The sequence below is a fragment of the Nuphar pumila genome, chromosome 15 (genome assembly GCF_984573655.1).
Source record: "Nuphar pumila chromosome 15, dmNupPumi1.hap1.1, whole genome shotgun sequence".
NCBI classification, from domain to species: Eukaryota; Viridiplantae; Streptophyta; class Magnoliopsida; order Nymphaeales; family Nymphaeaceae; genus Nuphar; species Nuphar pumila.
In genome coordinates this window covers 34162467-34184549 of record NC_143263.1, presented here as the reverse complement: position 1 = coordinate 34184549, position 22083 = coordinate 34162467, and the positions used below count along the sequence as shown (strand labels likewise).

At 37.8% G+C, this 22083-nt stretch overlaps 1 protein-coding gene across 1 annotated transcript; it reads right to left on the bottom strand.

Moving 5' to 3' along the window:
• Positions 1 to 11610: 11610 nt before the first annotated feature.
• Positions 11611 to 12281, bottom strand: LOC149815084 (Ran BP2/NZF zinc finger-like superfamily protein). Its single transcript, XM_089989991.1, has 2 exons — positions 11902 to 12281; positions 11611 to 11689 (listed from the first exon to the last, which is right to left on the bottom strand). The coding sequence occupies exons 1-2, from the start codon at positions 12279 to 12281 to the stop codon at positions 11611 to 11613; spliced, it is 459 nt and encodes a 152-aa protein (XP_089846117.1).
• Positions 12282 to 22083: the final 9802 nt, after the last annotated feature.

The following is a 22083-nucleotide window of genomic DNA, read 5'->3' as shown; positions in this document are numbered from 1 at the left end:
TATACCATAGGTTGACCCAGCCCAGTCCTGTTGTACTAGGGTTTGGCTCCTCCAACTTCTCCTTTAAGAAACCAATGGTAGATAGGAATTAAACATCATGCCTTTTCATAGATCTTGGAACAAGAGTCATATATCCATTGATTATCTTGATAGATCTATTTTCTTCGCTAGATAGATATGGATGGATCTATTTCTATGAAAAAAAGAGTTATATTAGTTAATTATTATTTTTGTCAATTTCACTCTATCTAAAATCCGTCTAATCTTTTTATTTCTCAATTGCAAGAAATATAAAGTCTTCAGTGGCAGTCAATAGAGTTAGTTATTTCATGTCTTTCTTATAGTGTGATGTAGTAGTAATACCACTATATTGGTGCTAGTGGAAAAAAAAAAACATCTTCTTATATTATTATTTAACTATTTTCCTAATAGTTAGAAATAGGAAGAACCTCAAAGGACCTAACCAATTGTGGTTAGGGATGTGAACAGGTTGGGTTTACCCAGACCAAACCCTATAGGGTCTGGGAATGGTGACAAATAATAAGACCCGATTAAGAAGGTCCTATTAATACATGGATCTGGATATAGTTTGTGAAATTTTATTGCAGACCCGGGCCCGACCCGAGTTCCGATTAAGATCCTGCAAAATTTTAATGTAAAAATGATAAAAAATATTATTTTATGGGGTATGGTTTATGTAGTTTTTACCGGGTCTGAGTATGGTTTTTCTTATAGTAGACCTGGGTCCGGACCCGATACCATACTCAAAAATCTGGTCCAAGTCTGGTTCTACCTGGGTCTGAACCAAACCCAACCCGTTGACACCCCAAACTGTGGTCATGGTAAGTTCGACGATCTTATGCGGTGGAGTTTTCTCTTCAATTTTGTTGCGTATCATCTTTCGGTACAGCAGCACCCCTTGATCCATCATATTAGAGTGAATAGGATCATATATACTGGATCCTTTCTACAATGCCTATAGACGATGCTCTGATGAGACTAACTTTTAAATGTCTGTTCAATGGCATATGAGAAAACATTATATCAACAGGTTCAATAAGAAAGCAACTTTTGTCAATTGTGATGGGTCCAAATGAAAAAAATTAAGGACCTGAAAAATCACTTTCTCACCTGCATTTTCTTAAGTTTGGGTTCACGTGAGAAAGTGGGCCATTTTCTCATGCTTTATGATGGAAAAAACAACCTTAAGTTCAAGGTACGTACTATAGGGAAACAAGTAACAAGTCAATTTGTTACCTCAAATGTCATAAAGAGAAAAGACCCAAGGGGTTTGGCGTAGTGGGATGGAGCCTAGACCGTTTGACGGGCAGTCTACGTTCAAATCCCATTGGCGACTCCCTGGGTCGAGGGGTAAGCCCTCGGAGTTTTTCGTTGACATGGACAGATCTAGACCGCAGGCTGAGCCAGCACGGCTAGGCCTCTGCACCTGGAGCCGTTTCTCCGAGTAAAAATAAAAAAAAAAGTCATAAAGAGAAATACTGTTCCGGCAGATGTTTGGTGTCCGGTATGGGAGTGGGAACAGTAGAAATTGATGAGCATATACAATAAAAAGTTCAGTTAAGCTTTGCACCAGTATCTTTTGTAAATTTGCATCCGATTCATATAAAGTGTTGTTTTAAAGCTTTGATGCTTACAGGGGTATTCATTGCCTAAAGTAGAGAATAGATCAGCATTGATTGGGTCTTGAACTATTATTATTATGCTTGCACTTTTTATGGTGGCCCGAGGGGATGAAAATTAAAGCCTTTTTGACAAATTTGCTTACGAAAAAGGTGTGTGTCACGCAGCAACGGAGCTTCGCGGCTGTTTGTGGCAGCTAGTCAACCTCCACTAAATCGTATTCTCCCAGCTTGGAATATAGTACGTGGGTATCCACTGAAGACAGTCACAAGATATAAACCTTGGTCGTAGATTGAACCTTGTTTCAGCCTATTCAAATGACCCTTCGGTCCATGGTTTTGATCAGGCATTTTTTCTCAAGTTGTTGCGCATGCTCAACGACTGCCTCAGATACTGGTTCGATCTCATGGATGGATGTGTGTTCGTTCATTCATTCAGAGGGTCTCTGCGTAGATCCTGTGATTTTGCAACGTTAGGCCTTCTACCTCTTTTCTATATTTCCTATACTTGGAGTGTCCTGAAATCGGTAATGGATGGGAGATGGTCAAATCCAGGAAAGACAAAAAAATCAATTTGCTGCTCAGGAAGATGGCGTCCTCGCCTGCTTGGCCGGGTGATTGATGGTGCTGAGAGATGCTGCACCCACATCTTTAAACGTCGTGAAAACAGTTTTAGATGTGGTTTCAGTGGTGCATGCAACAACCCGAATCTTTTGGTCACCAAATCTCGGCTTCATCAACCTGACAATCAAGGGCTTAACCCGTCAAATTACACCACCCTTCAGAGTCACTGCAACCCCTCTCCAGCCCAAGGCTGCCTCTGATTTGTGGAACTCGGTTAAAATTGGAGCTTTTCATATCAAGATTCTACCAAAAACATGAACGCCCGTTTCAACCGGTCACTCTTGATGGTTCTTTTCCGGCGATACATCTGGAAAACGAAAGGTCAAGGTCCCCCCTTCCCTACCTGAGACGGTCTACTGCATAATTCTTGAGGTTGGGTGCAACCCTAACGACGTCATAAATGCTTTCCATCTCAACTCTTGGTATGTGCAACAACTGTTGCCTTCACCCATGACTTCTCACCTATTTTTCTCCCTCTCCTCATTTACGATTTTCCTTCTTTCCCAAGGTCACCTTAAAATATCCTTAACCCTGTATCCCTTTCCACTCTATTCAATTATTGGCCAAAGTTCCTCCCTTCCTCTTTTTCTTCTCCTCATCATTACATTACCCACCCTCCTTCCCTTTTTTGTCATTCTCACCTCTTTGTGAGGTTGACCCACCCTCCCAATCGCACCTTTTAATCCGAACCCAACCCGAGTCCTGATTTGGCTTTCAATTTCAACATTGGGTCTGCTACCCATCTTGGTCCGACCTTCGTTCTCTCCTCACCTGAACCCGTTTCTCCACTGGGCTCGACATCTGCAAGTTCTTCTTCTTCAACGATTCTCCCTCCCTTGATCTCAATTTCGGCCATCTGAGACGTCTCTTGTCCTACAGACCTCGTCACCTCCCTTCTTTGCTCGTGGATGCAGCTTTCTTTGGAATCAATGGTAGTCATGCTTCCTGCTGATAAGTTCGACCAGATTCAATGCGCCTTGCAATCCAAGCTCAACAAATGGTACGTGGATTCTTCCATGTGTCGCCGGAGCTCTCGTGTGTCAAAACTGAAGCAAGCGATTAGAGAGCATGGTGTTGCTGCCGCTGCTGCTATGGTGATATACAGTAGTGTTGCTAATAAGGCTAGGAGAAGTACACGCATTTCCAAATGAAGATGATTGTTTGGAACTAGAGATGCCTCAACTCTGAGGACCAACAATGTTTTCTTGCCAATTGGAGATCAGATTTGGGGGTTGATTTGTTTGCGATCGTTTGAATCAAAACTACAACACAGATGCTTCTTGGACCAACTAGATTTGGAGATATTGCAACTTGCGTTTAAGCCATCAGTGGGTGGTATTGTCATACTATGGCGTTCGGACTGGTCGGGTATAGTGTAGCATGTGGGCGACTTTTTTTTTTATCTCCATTCTATTCTCGGGTCCTCTGCTAAAATCCCCCATGCTATTAACGACAGTTTATGGGCCTACTTCTTCGGCTCATAAACGAGTGTATTTTTGGAGGTGCTGCATCAAATTGCCTCTTTGGCATCAGATCATTGGTGTATTATCTGTGATTTTAACTGCTTAAAATTGTCGGAGGAATGTAACAAGCCAATAAAATCAACCAGATCGATCGATGAGACTTTAACAATTTCTTGGATGCATGTCGTCTCTATGATATCCCAATGGGTGGCCAAACTAAATTTTTCTTGGTCGAACAAGCCTACTTTGCCTTATCTGCTCTTGCATCTTCGGCCTTTGTCAAAGCATATCATGATCTTACAATCACGATATGCCCTGGGATTGTATCCAACCATGACACCATCCTCTTGGGGTTTGGACGTGAAATAAAATCACGTCGTCGTTTCAGTTTTGAAGATTGGTGGCTTTCGATTTTGGGATTTCATGATGCGGTCTCGAAGAAGTGGTTAGAAGGGGTTGATGGTAGATGGGCATCATTCCGCCTCTCTCAAAAGGTTCGGGGCTGAAAAGGTACATTTCTGATTTGGTTCGGGTTAATGGGAGCTCCCGATTTGTTGAGATTCTTAAGCAGGGGCGTAGCTAGGATTCATGTGAGGGGGGGGGGGGGGGGGGGGGGTGTAGCAAAAAAAAAATTTATTTGTGCGATAGTTGGGGGTTTGGGGGCAGCGCCCCGAATTTTTTTTTTGAGATAAAATAAAAAATGGCTACAATTATTAATAAAAATCTATTTCATATGGACAAATCAAACTATTTGCTGCAGTCTGGGCTGGGCTAGGACTGGGCTTTAAAAAAAAAACAAAAAAAATTAACTGTTTCGGGAGGCAGGACTGGGCTACAACCCAGTCCTGCCCCCCCTAGCTACGCCCTTGTGAATCTTAAGTGAGAGCAAGAGTTGGCTGAAGTGCAACTACAATTGGAGAACTCATTAGATGCAGATGTTGGAATATGGATCAGATCCAACCTAATGTGACCTAGTTGACATGGGTACATCATGGCGGGTGGAGCAGTCCTCCCACTACAAGCCTCTCTTAGAAACTTATAAGAAGGGGCTTCATTGCATGATGAGAACAACGAAGGTGTATCTTCTTCTTTCACATACAGGGTTCAGGGTCCTGCTCACCATCGACTTAAGGCCTGAGCTCATCGTGGGCAACCCTAACAAAGAAAAAAAAAATCTTGTTTCCCCCTTATCCTCGCCTGCGGAGGGTTGATGACGTGAGGGAGGGGGGAACATGACACCATCATTGTCGCTGGCGAAACTGCCAGCGGCGATAGCACCACAGTGAAGCATGCATAAAAAAACCCTTTACCTTTCTTTTTCCCCTCGTTGGAGAAGCGTCGTCGTCGGAGTCGAAGGTGGGGTCGCCAGGGAAGTTGTTGGAGGCATCGGGGGGGGGTGACTAGCATCGGGGTGCCATCGCCAGTCTGACGATGTGCGACATGATCCTTTTCAATTTTCCCGTCTAGACCGCCAGTGTCGGTGACGGTCGGTCGTCGTACGACGACGTGGGTCACCGTGGGCAATGTGGTTTCTGAGAAACCAAATGCACTTTCTTTTTTTATCGTGTGTGTGTTCTAGGCAGGTCAGGTTCGGATGTGAACCCGACTGGGCGAACGACTAGATCCAAAACCGATCCGACTGGATCGGGTATTGGATTTGAGTCTGGGCAGTCTGATCCAATACTAGAATCTGCTCTGAACTGAGTGGACGGGTCTAAAACCGATATAAGGCTCAAACCCAAAAACATGGATCAGACTCGAACCTATTTAGGTTCTGGGTCTGGGTTTGATCCAGATTAGTAGGATCCAAGATCCAGATCTGGATAGAATCCATTATGTATCAGGTCTGGATCGGGTCCAGCTCGTACCCATTGAACCAGATCTGACCCGTACCATTTGAAGTTCTGGGTCAGACTGGGTGGGTTCGGGTCTAGGTGCGAATCGAGTCCGTCTCTGGATCGGGAGGTGGATCTGAATACGAGCCAGGCACATTTAAGGTTCCATGTCTAGGTTAAACTGGGATGGACCGGCCATGGTCTAGACCCGACTCAGGTCATGTTTAGACTAGGTCCGATTATGGACCCTGTCAGATTCCTGAATCTGACCTAGGTCCTGTTTGGACCGGGTTCGGGTACATAACAGGTCTGGTTACTAGATTCAATCTGGGTCCTGCATGGACTGAATCCAGATCGATATCGAATTGAGAACCATATCTGACTTGGGTCCTATTTGGACTGGTTCTAGATATGGATCAGTTGTGGATTTGGGTTAGACCCGAACCCTTGGAATAGACCCAAACTCATTTAAGCTTCAGGTTTGGGTTTGATCCGGATAGATCGGGTTGAGATCCAGATCCGACTGGATCCTATTTGAATCAAATCATAGATCTGAATCAGTTTTGGGTCGTTGGATTCAACCCGAGACTCGATCATTATGGGTTTAGATCCAGATTGAAACCGAACTAGGGGATCCAATTTAAGATCCATTGAAATTGGATCTGGATTCAGATTGTATCAAATCAGTTCCGAAAAGAGGTTCATGCACTATTTACAACTGAATCGGTTCTGTGACTGATACGACACCTTTCGGGACCGGTTCAAAGCCATTTTTGACTGATTTCTATTAGATTTTTCATCGGTTCTGAGATCTAGAGATCCTATTTTCACGAATTCATGAAAGAACATGAATTTTCTCATTCAGTTATAGGGTTTTATGAGTTTTTGTTCATATTTTGGACCGGTTCATTAGTTCTAGAACCGGTTTAGACCCTTAGATGATCAGTTTGTGGTACTTTTAGACCGGTTTCAGCTTGTGAAACCCGAGGTTTACTCATAAGAGTATATTTTTATTATTTTTCATATTTTAAAAGTACTTATTGTTAAGGAAGCATGAATTATGCATGTCTAATACATGTATTTTATGTTATTTAAGTTATGCATAATGCTTTAAGCATGAATTGTAACTAAATTTATGACATTTGTGATATAATTTCATCAAAATCTATTTGTGCATATAAGTTAAAGCATGCATTAGTATGTTTTGATGATATAATACATGTTTCATCATGAATATACATGCATTATTGTGTGTGCATGAGCATGCTCCATAATACGAATATGTTTTCGGCAAAAAATCTTGATTGACTGACTTGTGTTGTCATCAAAGTGATCTGAGTTATTTTGATTGAGGATTCTTTGGACCGTGTTAAGATTCAATTTTATGATTGTCTGTGACTTTATAAAATAATGATTCTACCCAAAAGTAGGTCATTGTGTTTCAAATTCGCACATGGTACAATAGTAGATGTGTATACCAGCCCATGAAGCATGTTCGTACCCAAATGTACAGTGTTGAATTGCCTCTGGTTATATGATCTGCTAGTTTTGCTAATTGAAGTGGATTTTTTACAAATTGAGAAGATGAAATAACTGAGTATTATCATTTTCACCAAAGTGAAATGACAATGACTCAATTATGCTTATCTCAGAAAAGGTGAATAATAAAGGGTCTCATATTTATCTTTTCAATATAAATATCATATAGAGCGATTAATCTCTCACTCATACGAAGAATAAAACAACCGTTATAAAGGCTGCCTATGAGAAGTTGAAGAACTTAAAAGGATGTGTATGAGAAGTGGGAGTGCTCGAATAATCTTAGCCTAATGCTTTTGCAATAATGAGTGGCTAAAATATTTGAGATGTCATATCTCATTAGAGGACAATAAAGAAATTTCTGAAATTCATTGGGGCAAAAAATATTGATTTTATATAAAATTTTATCTCAGGTCATGTGAATTAGAAGTTTCATTATGAATCTTGGTATAACGTACTCTATTGAGAGGCCACTAATGATCTTATATGATAATGAAGTTGTCATGTCCTTGAATAACAACAAGAGCTAAACCTTGTGTTGACACATGAACTTAAAGTACTTTGTTGTTAAAGAAAGAACTGAAAATCATGTAGTATGTATTGATACAATCGGTACGAAAAAAATGATTGTGATTTCCCTTACTAAAAGAATAACACCGAGACTATATTCCAAACGTGTAAGGGGATCAATCTGTTTGATTTCTTTTGATGTATGCCAATACATTATGGTTATATGTTATCATATTTGTGAAGCTTAATTAATTTTCTATTACTTTGTGTATTGTTGATTTTGTATAAAGGATCTCTCATTCGGTAAGTGAGAATAACAAAATAACAATATTAAATGATCAATAGAATGGGTTAGAGACCAACCTATTCATAAATGTAATCTTAACATGCTAAAACACTAAAAATAAATTATATTATCGTACATAAAAATATGAGATTTCATAAAAAAATAATTATCACCATGATTCATCCTTATGATAAAGGATAACATGTGAACCCTTATAAAAATTGAATCAAGATAATAGTAAAACCTTGACGTAGTATTTTTTTATGTCAATGGATCAAGTGAAAGAATGTTAGAATATAGATAAGATCCAACCTGATGTGACACAGTTTGATATGGATACATCATGGGGGTAGAGTGAGAGTTATAGCTCAATCATTGCAACTGTTCAGGTAGAGTAACCACCAATAGTGTTATCCACCCGCTCCTCCCACTACATGCCTATCTTAGAAGCCTATAAAAAGGGGCCTGGTTGCATGATGAAAACAACCAAGGTATATCTTCTTCTTTCACGTACAGGGTCATGCTCATCATCGACTTAAGGCATGGGCTCATCGTAGACATTGATAGGCTCAGGAGAACATCGAGCACCTGAACATCATTTTATTCATGATGTCTACCTGCATGTATTTTTGTTTCACATTCCTATTCAGCTTTGAACAACACCATAGTAGATCCTTTGAGAAGTGATTTACTAAACCAAGCTTCAAACCTTCATAAAGAAATTCAGCTACGGCGCCTTCACGAGGAAGTTAAGTAGCACCAAAGATCGTGTTTCACACGACAACCTTGCATCCGCGTCGCTTAAATCAAATTCCATTCATCTGGGTGAACTCTAATGTTTGTGAGGGTCCCAACTTGCTGGCCGATATTACCGAATATTTCAAAAATATTCTTGGTACGCCCAATTGATCTTTAGACAACTTGTTGGTTTTTCCTTTAATATCATTCCCAATGATCTCCTTACATCATTAGTGCAACAAATTTCCATGGAGGGGCTTAAAGATACAATTTGGTCTCTTCCATCAGGCAAAGCTCCGAGCCCGAATGGCTTTCCAACACATTTTTTTCAAGATTTTTTGAGAAGCTTGAAAGTGGGGCCTACACCACTTTGTTTCAGAGTTCTTCACAAATGGAATCGTGCTTAGAGATCTCAATCGATCAGAAATCATTCTCGTTCCTAATGAGATGCAAGCCGAAGACATTTTCCAGATTCGCCCAATCTTCCTTCTTAATAGTGCATACAAGATTTTGGTAAAGGTATATTGGCGAGAAGACTGAAGCTTGTAATGGGGTTCTAATGGCCAATGAAGTGGTGCACTCCATGATCCAATCAGGTAAACCATTCTTCATTCTAAAGCTTGATATTTTGAAAGCATTTGATATGGTCAGTTGAGATTTTTTAAAACAATGCATGGTGGAAATTGGCCTTTCCTAGCACTTTCATTAAATGGATTTTAGAACTAACCATAACGGCTCAAATGGCTGTGTCGATTAATGGGAAATGTGGTTCGTATTTTGATATAAAGAGATATTTGAGTCAAGGTTGCCCCTCTCTCCCCTTCTTTTTAATATAGTTGGTGAAGGGCTAATTAATATGATATTAAAATTAAAAAGCCCTTGATTCTCGATATGTCGATCAGCTCCCGGGGATCGGCATTGACAATATTACTATGCTTCAATATGCAGATGATGTAGTTTTATTCGAAAATGCAAATCCCCCACAAATGACAAAAATTTGGCTTTTATTGAGGGCATTTGAGGTGGTCTCGGGGCTGCAAATTTGTGAGTATAAATGAAAGATTATATTTTTCAATGCAAATCAACTTCATGCTAACCTTGGTGAAATACTATTTGGGTGTAGTCCGGCGTCACTACCTGTTGATTTGTTGGGACTTAAAATTCTACATAAACGCCCAAATCAAGATCTTTGGCTTTCCCTTGAAGAAAAAATTCGTTTCAAAATCCAATCTTGGCATGGCAAATTTCCTTCTAAACCGGCGCGGGTAATCTTGATTCAGCATGTTCTTAGTGGACTAATGGTGCACCATATTTCATTCTTCCATATGCCTAAAAGATGAGTCAAGAATTCTCGAGTTTCCTCTGGTAAATGGTCCTACCAAGGTTGTAATTAACTGGAATGGTGTTTCAAGACCCTTAAATGATGGTGGTGTGGGTATTAAAAGGATGCCTCAATTTAGTATAGATTTGCTATGTTGATGGTGGTGGCGTTTAGCTAAAGATGATTGGGATTTGGCCACTTTTTTAAAGTATAAATATGGGTTGTGGGATTCCCACACTGCTCTTGGAAGAAGGCATCCCCGGCTTGGAAGTCATGTGTGAAATCCTTCAACATTTTTATCTCTTTTCTATCCCCTTTCAACGCCGATGATTCTTTTAAACGGTCAATCTCACCCAACGGTGATTTTTTCATTGCCTCATGCTACTCAGTTTGGTCAGACATTGGTATGAATTGGCTACCTGAGGGTGCTGTTTGGGGGTGTTGGGACCCTCTCCTAGAGCACAGTTTTTTACTTGGACATTGTTGGCAGGTCATGTTAACACGTTTGATCGTATGCAAAAATGGGGCCTGCATATATTATTAATCATTGTGCGATGTGTGATGCAGACTTAGAGATCACTGAACACATATTTTGTGGATGTCCATTTTTTAGATACTTGATGCATGAGGCATGGCAGCAGGTGCCACCACAGCTGATCCAGAGTTGATTCTGGGTCCTCCTTTTGTTAAAATTTTCAAGAAGTGGCAGTGGGCATGAAGCTATATGCTTGGTGGAGAATATGGAAGGAGCGTAATGATAGGGTATTCGAGGGAATCAAATCCACTCTTGGCCAATGTCATTTGATCTGACTCCTTTCATTGTGCCCTCGCAGTATGGGAAAATGAAGATATCTCTTAGATGAGCTTAAATATCTTGGGCCCTTTCTCTTGGATTTCTATTCATGAATAGGTTGTATACGTAACTTTCTCTGTTTTAAGGCTATTTCTCAGTCTTCTATGATTAATGAATTTCCCTTCTCTCTCTCTCTCAACACAAAAAAAAAAGATAAATTTGTGTACGTGACTTTAGAAGCACCACACCATCATCTCTCTGTCATATATATATATATATATATATATATATATATATATATATATATATATATATATATATATATAGAGAGAGAGAGAGAGAGAGAGAGAGAGATGTATTTAAAGCTATATAACTCAATTCTCATACTTTTAAGACTATCTTCAACACACATACACACAGGTACTAAATTATACTGAAAGTAAAAAAAGGAAAAGAGGACAGTGGTTTAACACTGAACGCTAGAGCCTTGCTACTAGGCCTATAGGGTATAGTCCATTTTTAGAGTAGGGCAAGTTAAAACCAAAAAAGAAAAAAAAGCTGACAAAGTGAAGAACCCCCTTGAGAACGCAAATATCCATCCCTGGTCTGCTTTTCTTTGAGAATATCAACCTGCAGCTGAAAGAACCAAAGAGAAAAAGCAAAAGCAAAAGATCAAAGAAAGATTAACCAACTTCAAAATTGTTCAAAAGCAAGAATTTTATTATGTAGTGCACATCTTGACATTTTGTTGGCTACGTCAAGAAAAAAAAAACCCTCATCACTGACCGCACATTGGCAGGCACCATTTAACTTTGGTTAAATAAGGGGATCGTCTCGAATAGTAAGAAAACTTGAAAAACATCAGCTACCTGAGTCCCTTGGGGCATTGCACCTGAAGCATTCCATCCTGCTAGCGAAATTATGTTCATTGCAGCCAGACCTGTGAAGACATGCGCATGCACATAGACAAATCAGTCAAAGAAAGAAAGATTCACTAGCCCAATGAACATTTATAATTGACAATCTCCTTTTTATCTACATGGTTATTTTCTCTCCTTTTCAATCTACCGAGTTTCTTGTGCACCTAAAACTCCTTGAGCTTACCCTTGCCTCACTAGCTAGAAAGTGATTTAATTGAGAAGTGTTTTTTACCTAGTGCAAATCCAATCCCCAGATTTCCAACCGGGGCGACCAAATGAAGAACCGAACCCGAATCCACCCCTGTTGCTGCGCGTCATGTCCCGGTCATATGCTACACTGGACTCATCCTTGAATGCGCCACACTTGAAGCAGCTCGAGCGGCTTGCAAAGTTGTGGACCCCGCAGTTTCCGGCAGCGCAGTACCAGTCACCGGGCCGGACATCAGACCCGGTAGTACCGTACCCACCGAAGGATGAGCCACCCCTACCACCACCGAAGCTGGAGTAATCGTTGGACGACCTCGGCTCCGAGCACTTCTGGCACACGTCGCGGCGGCTGAAGTTCAGGTGCTGGCATGACCCGCAATTCCAGTCTCCTGGCTTCCTGCTCATCTTCTCTGATTGCAGCAGCTGCATGCACACATCATTATTTCAGAGCCAAAAAATCATCGAACTAAATGAGTTTTGCAAGTGTGCTACTTCGTATAAATACCATGAACACATCCTCTGTCAAAGCACACAAACACGTATAAAAAATCAAAATGTACAAAAAAAAATCATAAAACCAAAAAAAATCATTGTTTTACATAAAAGAAACATGCTCTAAGGTTTGTTTCTTAGCAAACAAACAATGTAAAACACATTTATGTGGTCTATTTAACATTATACAACTTTCACCAATGATTTCACCATAAATAGTATGGTACCTTTAATATGAGAAATGAAAACCTACAAAATGGGCACAGTAATAAGCGAAACATGCTATTAGATTTTCAATATTTTTTTAGAAAATCTGACCCCATAAATGTGTACATGATGATTGATTTACTAGAAATGCACAGTTGTATTATGCATTTTGGATAAAAAATGGTATTTGGAGCCTCTAAAATTTATGAAATTGTAGGCCGTTGATTTTTGAAACCTTATAAAAAAACTTGTCGGGAATCAAATGCTTCAAAAAATCATTATAAAAACAAGCATATAGATCAACTCAGTGGTCAGAATTTAAAAAAAAATACTGAAAATCCAATAGCATGTTTCATTTTGTAGGTTTTCATTTCTTTTATATATATATATATAGAAAGAGAGAGAGAGAGAGAGAGAGAGAGAGAGAGAGAGAGAGAGAGAGAGAGAGAGAGAGAGAGAGAGAGAGAGAGAGCTCGTTTGCTTGCCTTGATCTGAAAGTTGGGAAGAACAAAAGACGCGGCTATTTCTTCTTCTTGCGAGAGGGGAAGGAGTGTTGTTGGTTGTGAGGAATGGAGAGGAGGGATAGGAGGGCTTTTATAGCGTGGTTTTCAGAATTGGGGTAATAACTGAGGGAACGTGAATGGGTATGGGTAGGGGTGGGGTCGGGTGTTCTTTTTCGTGTCCACCCCATCCCGCCTTGAACATGGATACAAAAGAAAAAGTTGGGGGTTTAACAAAAAGAACAGAGAGGAGGGTTTTAATAAATAAATAATACTTACTATATACTATAAAGCCTGCATTCTTATTATTATATTATTGCTTTATTCCTTCCCGTCAAAATTCTCCTTTATGGGATATTCCCAGTGGCTCATGTATGCACATGCACGTGCACTCATACCTATGCGTGTATTTCATGCACATATATATATATATATATATATATATATATATATATATATATATATATTCTTTTATCTCCAGCCCAACCCAACATAGATATAATATAGGTGTGGTTTAATTATTGAAAAACAAGTTTTTGATCATTCAATTGTACTGCATAATCAGGTTTTTTGAGGACTTCAAAAAACAATGGCCTACGATGCAGCGATGTTGAATGGTTTTACACTTGTGAAACTATTGCACAGAAATCTAAACCAAGCAGCATGCGGACCTTTAATGATGCATTGCTATTGGGCTGTTTATTTTTTAGCATGCACAGTTAAACCTTAAGAACCCCATACAATTTTTAGTTTTTCTTGGCCATGATAACTTATTGATACGACAATGTAGTGAGACATATATATATATATATAAAGTTAGCAAGCACATTTCTTGCCCTATATATTGAAAAGTTTTTAATTTTTTCGTCAAAAATATTGATTTTTTCTGTATAATATAAAATTTCCAATTTTTTGTTTGAATATCTGACCCCATGCCAATCATGACTAACCGGAGGCAAAGGAGAAGAACCTGAGTCCGAGAAGGAAGATTGGTGAGCAGTCGTTGATTCTTTGGATTGCATCTTCTTCCCTTTTCTCACCTAAGTTTGGATTGAAGTTAGTCATGTCATTCCATGCTGGATGTTTGAGACAAGTTCCTTTCTCAGTTGCTTAGAGACTCATTAATACGCTATTTCTGCTCATCATTCATTTCTTTTTATTTGACTTTTTTTTGTTTGATAGGCAAGCTGGGGGTTAGGCAGACCCTTACTAGTTATACAACTATACCATTGGATTTTGAACCAGCAACGTCCCAACACAAGGTGAGGTGCACTGGCTGCTGAGCCCGGTTGGTTTTCTATTCGACTTATTTGTTCTATTAGATTCTTGAACTTTCCCTAGAAGGCACTTTTCAGTAAAAAAATGGACCAATCAACCAGACATGTACTATCTTCTCTCTCCTCTCATACCAACGTTAGTCTTCAACTGTGTGATGTGACTATTGGTGAAAATTTTATGCCGCCAATAAAAAATGTAAAATATTGGTGAAAATTAAATTTCATGGTTTTATTTTTAGATAAAATTAAAAAATTTAAATTAATTTTGTCGGTGATGTCACTATATATGGTCATGGTATGATTATGAGTATCGAATCTATTGCTGTGCACCATCCATCTTTTAAGATAAAGGGTGACCATAATAGAGCATTTCTCATTCGACTAGCCGCATATGTAAGGAAAATTTGCCCTAGATCATGCATCTTGGTTCCCATTTGATTCTTTCTAGTGTAAAAGCTACAGCCCCTCCTTGACCGCCACAAGCTGTTGCCTTCCCCAAGTAACCTCTTCAAGAAATTGGTTGGGGATCTTGGGGGCTCCTGTAGGACCATATATAATTCAATCATGTAAGAACTTATTCCACCCCTTTTTTAGGAAATGCCATCACTTTCCCTTAGATGCTTGCAAAATTCAACCTTATTTTCCTCGCTTATTGATACTAAGCAAAGGATGGTAATTTTCTTAGTTAAACATAAGCAAGGGTTTAGCATCAAATTATACGATATTATCATTTCAAAATATTGATAAAAAAAACTTAAAATTGGATGTGCCTAACCATATTTGGCATTATCATCCATGGATGATTAAAATACCAGTAAATGCTTAGGGCATGTTTTTGCAAAACTGTTTTTTTTTTAACTAAATTTTGCAAAACCAAGGTTTTAAGTAAACCTTGGTTTGCCAGCATCCAGACAGATGACCAAAGTCAGATTGAGCTTGGTTAACCGGTTTACACTCAAAAATTGTTTTTAAAACCAGGTTTTGAGCATCATCCAAGAGCATGTATGCTTAGTCAGTGAACCATCATCTTCTAGAGAATTAGTGATATTAGCATGGTGTCAAAAAATTGGACTATTTGTGATGCCTTAATTACTCCATGTAAAACACGTTTATGATATGCTTAACTTGTACATATGAAATTGTTTAGCTTTAAGTTGGGGGAAATCATATTTGAGAAAAAGCATGACCTAAAAGGCGATCGATGACATGGCAATGGAATTTGGTTCAGATGGTTTCCACGTGGACGTTTCAAGCATTTGATTAGGAGAGAATCGACTCATCAGATTGTGAGCAGACAGGATGAATATTTGAACAAGAACAGCCTCAGGCATGCCGCCCCTCAAGCTTATCCTCAAGTATTTTCAACAAAAGCAAACGTCTCTCTCTCTCTCTCTCTCTCTCTCTCTCTCTCATTTGTTAGGTCACTATTAGGACATTCCAAAAATTATAGTTAGGTGTTTTATGCTACTGAATAGTTAGATGTGTATCATTGTTTACTCAATAAAGAACATATATTTGATGAAGCACCTTTATTCTTGGATGTGTATTTTAAAGAGGTAAAAAAATCAACGATTGATATTGTAGTGAAATTTGGTGATAAAATAGTCATATTTTTACATCAAATCAATTTCAAATAAAGCTTGTTTCTTTATAAATAATCAATGATAAACACATCTAACGGTTCAGATCAAGAATATCTAGAATACGTAAAACTATGATTTTTTTATGGTCCCAACAGTGACCTAACAAAAAATGGAAGGATGATCCTGTTCTCATATATATATATATATATATATATATATATATATATATATATATATATATATATATATATATATATATATATATATGTATATGTATGTATATATATATATACATACATATATATATACATACATATATATATATATATACATACATATATATATATATGTATATATATATATGTATATATATATATATAGTAATGATGGGGTGCTCCTGGAGCACTTACTCCCACCTAATAAAAGCTTCAATTTTTTTTTAAAAATTGAACATTTTTTGTTGATCAGACCCTACAAATGTGATCTACAATCATTATTGAATGAAAAACAAGTTTTGAATCATGTGATTATGACATACATGCAGGTTTTTTATGATCTTTAAAATCAATGGCTCACAATGTACCAAAATCTTATGACTTAAAAAATCTTATTTTTATGTCCAAAAAACATGATCCAAAACATGGTTCATATCAAATAAACTATATTAAATATATCTATAAGGTCTGATTGAGAAGATGCAACCCACAACTATGATTTCTAGTAGGTGCTCATATATATATATATATATATATATATATATATATATATATATATATATATATATATATATATATATATATATATATATATATAAACACAAACTAGATGACTTAGGTGCGTCTGTGCATATGTGTGTGGGTATGGAGCCATTTTCGATACAGATAAAGAAGAGATTCTAGGCTCACTATAAAAGATATATGGGAATTGTTCCATAAGTAATTTGACTGTTTGTGGGAGCCAATATAGAAATTAAAGCGTGGTGCATGGCTGGATGCTTCAACAAATTAACGCTATCACCCCAAAAGCACAGATAAGCTCAAAAGAGGGCTAGGCATTACCAAGTGCGAATTAATCATCTTTGTCCTAATCGGGTTCGGATTTAAAAGATAAAACCAAACCCGGATCCTTAAAAGCCAGTATATACAGTTTATTGCATCAGGTTTTTAGTCGGATTTGGGTTTTAGTTGGATTCAGGTTCGGGTTTGAATGCAAAACTTAATACCAAACCTGGATCCAATTATTAATCAGATCTAGATTTGGCTACCAAACCTGCTTAATGGACTCGGATTCAGGTCAGGTATTGGGTTTTGCACCCTAACCGTTTACATCCCTACTCTCTTTTCTTGAATGACTAAAGCAAATACCAATATATATTAAATTTGCAAAAAGTCACTTGGGAAATAATTCATTCATTCTTATATATATGTTAAATTGAGATTCTTACGTGAAGAAGCAAGCAGGGTTCCTAATTATATTTGCACAAAAAACACATGGGAAAATAATTCTTTGATTCTTATGTGTTAAATTGAGATTCTTACGTGAAGAACCACGGGTTCCTTAATTATTTGTATGGAGACCTAACTTAGTACTAGATTTGAAGGAAAACAAAGTCTCAATTTAATGTCAACCTGAGCCTTCAGGGATGTTTGGATGCATGTGTTTATATCAGAAAAATAAGACAAAATTGGATAATCACATTTTTACTCATAATATAACTTTCTTCCATAATGCAAAGCTCCACATTATCCTACTTTTATAAGCTGGTGTTGGATGCCACCAGAGTCTAGGATTTCCTAGATTTTTGCTCCTGATTAATATTAGGGCAACCAAGAAAATTTAAGGCACTTCTTTTTCATTTTTTTCTTCTTCTATTGCTACTACTACTACTACTACTAATAATAATATTATTATTGTTATTCCTAATCTTCCTTTTTTCTCCATAACTTAATCTTTTTCCCATGCACCCCTTTTTCTACAAGAGGGAAGTGATACTACTCAAGAGAGCAGGATGCGGATGAGCCTTTCACTAATTTTCAGGTACAAAAATGGAGAGTTTCGAGAAAGAATATGGAAGTCTTCGAGGTTGTGTTTGACCAGTACTTTCATTGGTCTCTTTTTCTCACCACGCATTTTTAACCCTTTGTTGTACTTTTGCTTTTTCCTCTGGTAAAGAAGCCAATGCAAGAATCTTCACCGCCATAATAACAATTCCATCGACATCCCAAACCCTCCTTTACTTACCTTTAATTCTTTGCATTCTTCTTATGCAAACTATGTTTTTCCACGCGCCACAACTATGCTATTCTTGGGGGTCGTTAAAGATCTATGCTGAAGATTAAAAAGTAAAAGAAAAGTTGGGTCAATCTCTCAGGGATGGAATGTTTGAATCTCTCTCTCTCTCTCTCTCTCTCTCTCAATCCCATAATGATGGATGGTTTAGCGTGGTGTTAGGGTGTAGATGGTTAGTTTTTTTTGGAATTTATAACCTGAAGAAACTGCACTGCACCCAGCATGAAGACCTGCTCATGCTGGCTCAACCTGCAATACTTACTGTCATCATGCCAGCAACGTAAAACTCTGAGGCTAGGACCCCTACCCCAGAAAGCTATGCTACCCATTGGCTTGCACAGAGGGGAGACACATTCTCAACCCTTGACTGCCCATCTAACAGCCAAGGCCTCACCCCACTACGCCAGCCTCCCTTAGGGCTTGTCGATGGTAGTTATTATCATTAATTTTTTGCATAGGTAAACTGGAGGATAAACACCCATGGGATTCGAACCCACGGCCCCTTGGTTGTGATAGTGCGCCCTAACCATACATTAGTGGTTGGTTAATTACCTTCTTAAATCTCAACCTCAAAAACCAACATACTCAACATGATATCACGAGTTCAAAACCCATGGGAGGTATCTTTTGCCGTGAGGTTGAAGCTGGGTGTAATTCCCGTAGACATAGAGACGCCAAGAGTTTTACCGGTTTTAGGTTTTACCAATCGGAGGTGTGGTTGGTGATTGAAGGGTGGTGTTCCCTTTGCCGAGCGCCCCCCCCCCAAAAAAAACAAAAAAACAAAATGGGTGAATGCCTGACTGTCACAATGTGTTTCAGTTTTCTGCAAAATTTGACACCAACTCTACTCCACATAATGACTTGATCCAAAACTAAGTCCTAATTTTCTTATCATGTAAACTTGAGTGTGTGTTTGTGTGTCTGCGCGCGTGTGCATACCGACATGCATTTTATATACTTGCATTAGGTTTTGATGGTATAATCGGATTCAGCTTCATTGATTGGATTCAACAAGGGGGTATTCACAGGTCGGATTTGGTTTAGACTCGGGTGAAACCAAACTCAGACTTGATTTTAGATGATGGTATTGGGCCGGTTCAGACCCGGGTTTAATCGGATTCACCATGAGAGAAACCATACCTGAATCCTATAAGGATTCCATGAACCAGACCTGAACCATACCCGGTAAAATAATATTCTTTTTATCTTTTTTGCATTGAAAAATTGCAGTTCTTAGTTGGAACTCAGGCTGGACCGGGTCTGGTATGAAATTTTATAAATCATACCTGGTTCCATATATTAATTGGACCCTTCGGGTCCGACCCAGATTCTAATCTGACCTTGTTTATCACAAAACCCTGACCCTATAGGGTAATGGTGCAGGTTGGATCCGGGTCAAAACCCGACCCATTGACACCCCTAGATTCAACCCACTCTAATATTAATCTAAACCAAGAGATTTGTGCTAAGATCAGATTAGGATGTAGCTAATTTTTACAAGGGTTTAAGGAAAATATTATGCTCTGGCTAAAAATGTAACTTGGCTTCAGTCAACGAGGACAATCCAATTTCATCTTCTAAAAAAAAAAATTTAATAATAAAATAAGGGTCGATGTGGGTCCCAGTGTATCTCAGTATCTAAGTTGTCCTCATCATTATGAAAGTCAAAAGTTAGTGTGGGGCTTTCCACGTTTTGACCAAGGATCCACATGCAACCAGTGCTAAGTGTCGTGGATGCACGACACGTGTCCAAATCAGATGGTGGACCCTACAAAATTTGACTGGTTCTTTACAAAATTTTGTCGGTGCAGCAACACGTGTCATACATGGAAATGAGGCATCTTCTTCTTCTTCTTCTTCTTCTTCTTTTTTTAAAATTACATTGCACCTGATCCCTGCTCACTGATTTTAGTTGCAGAAAGGGGCCCACCAAGCCCATGTCAGACTTTTCGCGTCATCACCATCATACAAATACTGTATTTTTTATCTACTAAGCATAAACTTTATACGTATTGATATTAAAATCGATGTCAGAACTCTTGCCAATATTTTTTGAAAATATCGTGGTTTTTTCTTGATATTTTCAGAAGATGTTATAATGTCGAAAATAAAACGTTTTAAATATTTTCAAATAAATTTTTTTCTTTTATTCCAAGAAACCCATTAGGCCCAACTTGAGTGGCAGACTCCGGGAGTGAAATTAGTCCCAGTTCATGGGTCTTGTTTTTCAAAGACTAAGAGGGTTATTCATCTTATTGTCCTAAATTCATTTTCTTCTTCTCAATCTTTTTTTTGTTTAGGAGTATAATATTCCACAAGCTTTTAGTAGTATCGGTCTCTGTCAAAGATAGCCGCGATATTTTCAAAATATCATGATATTATTGCTGTATTTTCAGTGACCGATATTATAGGTAAAGCATCGTGATATTTTGAAAAAATATTGCCAATTTGATTATATCATGATATGATCACAAGAATATCAATTATTTTTGACTATTTTTATTTATTTTTTATGTCTTAAATATTTTTTATTTTAATTATTTTTACATGTTTTTTTTATTATATATGTATTTTATTGTCTAAAGATGATATTTTCTTACTTATTTTTATATATTTTTAAATTTTTTAAGCTCTAAGTTTTTTTTCGAGATTTGTCACCAAACCTATAATATCGTGAGAAATATCTTCGCGATACCAATATTTGTGACTATGGTATCGGTTAATGAGAAAGAAAAAACATATTTAAGCTTCATATTGCAATTTTACCATGAAGGGTTAATGATTGTAAGTATAAGAAGGCTAGAGACATCAGATGCTGTTGCCTCCCACCCATCTAGCTACATTTTATATTTTTTCACTCTCTAGTTAGAAAAAATAAAAGTGTGTTGTATAAAAGAACATTGAAATTTTGTTGCTATAAACTTAACTAAGGACATTTCAGAAATTGAAAAGATAAACCACCTGATTAGTGTTTTGACCCACCTAGAAATTACCCGTTTCAGTAGGAAACTTGATCATTAAAAAACAATACTTACCATGCGTAGCTTAAAATTCAATTCATAGATCTGGCACTTGTGCAATGTCAAGGGTTAGACAGACTATTAGCAGGAAAATTGGAGTGGTTTATTTATTTTTTTTCCTTTTCAGTAGCCAAGCTGGTAGCCCTTGTGGGGTTCCAACTTGAGACTTGTTAATTATGATAATGTCACCCAACCAATATCCTGCTATTTCATTAGATCGCAAGATCTGAAAAGGTATGCAACACTAGGGTTGTAACTGAGTCGGGTATACCCGACCCGGTGTCTCGAACCGATTATATATACCCAACCCAACCAGATTTTAGCAGATCCATGAGTTTGGGTCGTGTCTAGAATATAGACCCATAAGAAAAAAAGGGTTGGGTTTTGGGTATTGCAAATGAAGACCTGAATCCATATGGATCCGATCCACTTTTTATACACGACCCAAATGGTTCTCTATATAATAAAACAATCTCGACCCGAGTATACACCCGAACCCAAACAGATTGTGTACCTAAACCCATTTTATAATTGGTAGTATGAGAAAATAATTAGAATAATTGGTAAATATTATGTTATATAATCAATTAATTATTTAAAGATGTTGATAAACTTAGAATTAATATGCTTCTCCTTTTAATAATCAGAACTTTAATTCATTTTTTTATAGATACTTCCTATTGCCCTTCAATCATTAAAGTAGTCGGGTTGAAGTGAAGCCCAATTCTAAAGAATAATACTCAAGAATTCATTGAATTTGATACATTTTGAATATGATATGAAAATATTCTTTTTATGTTTAAATTTTGACATTATTTAGAATAGTTAATAAACTTCTC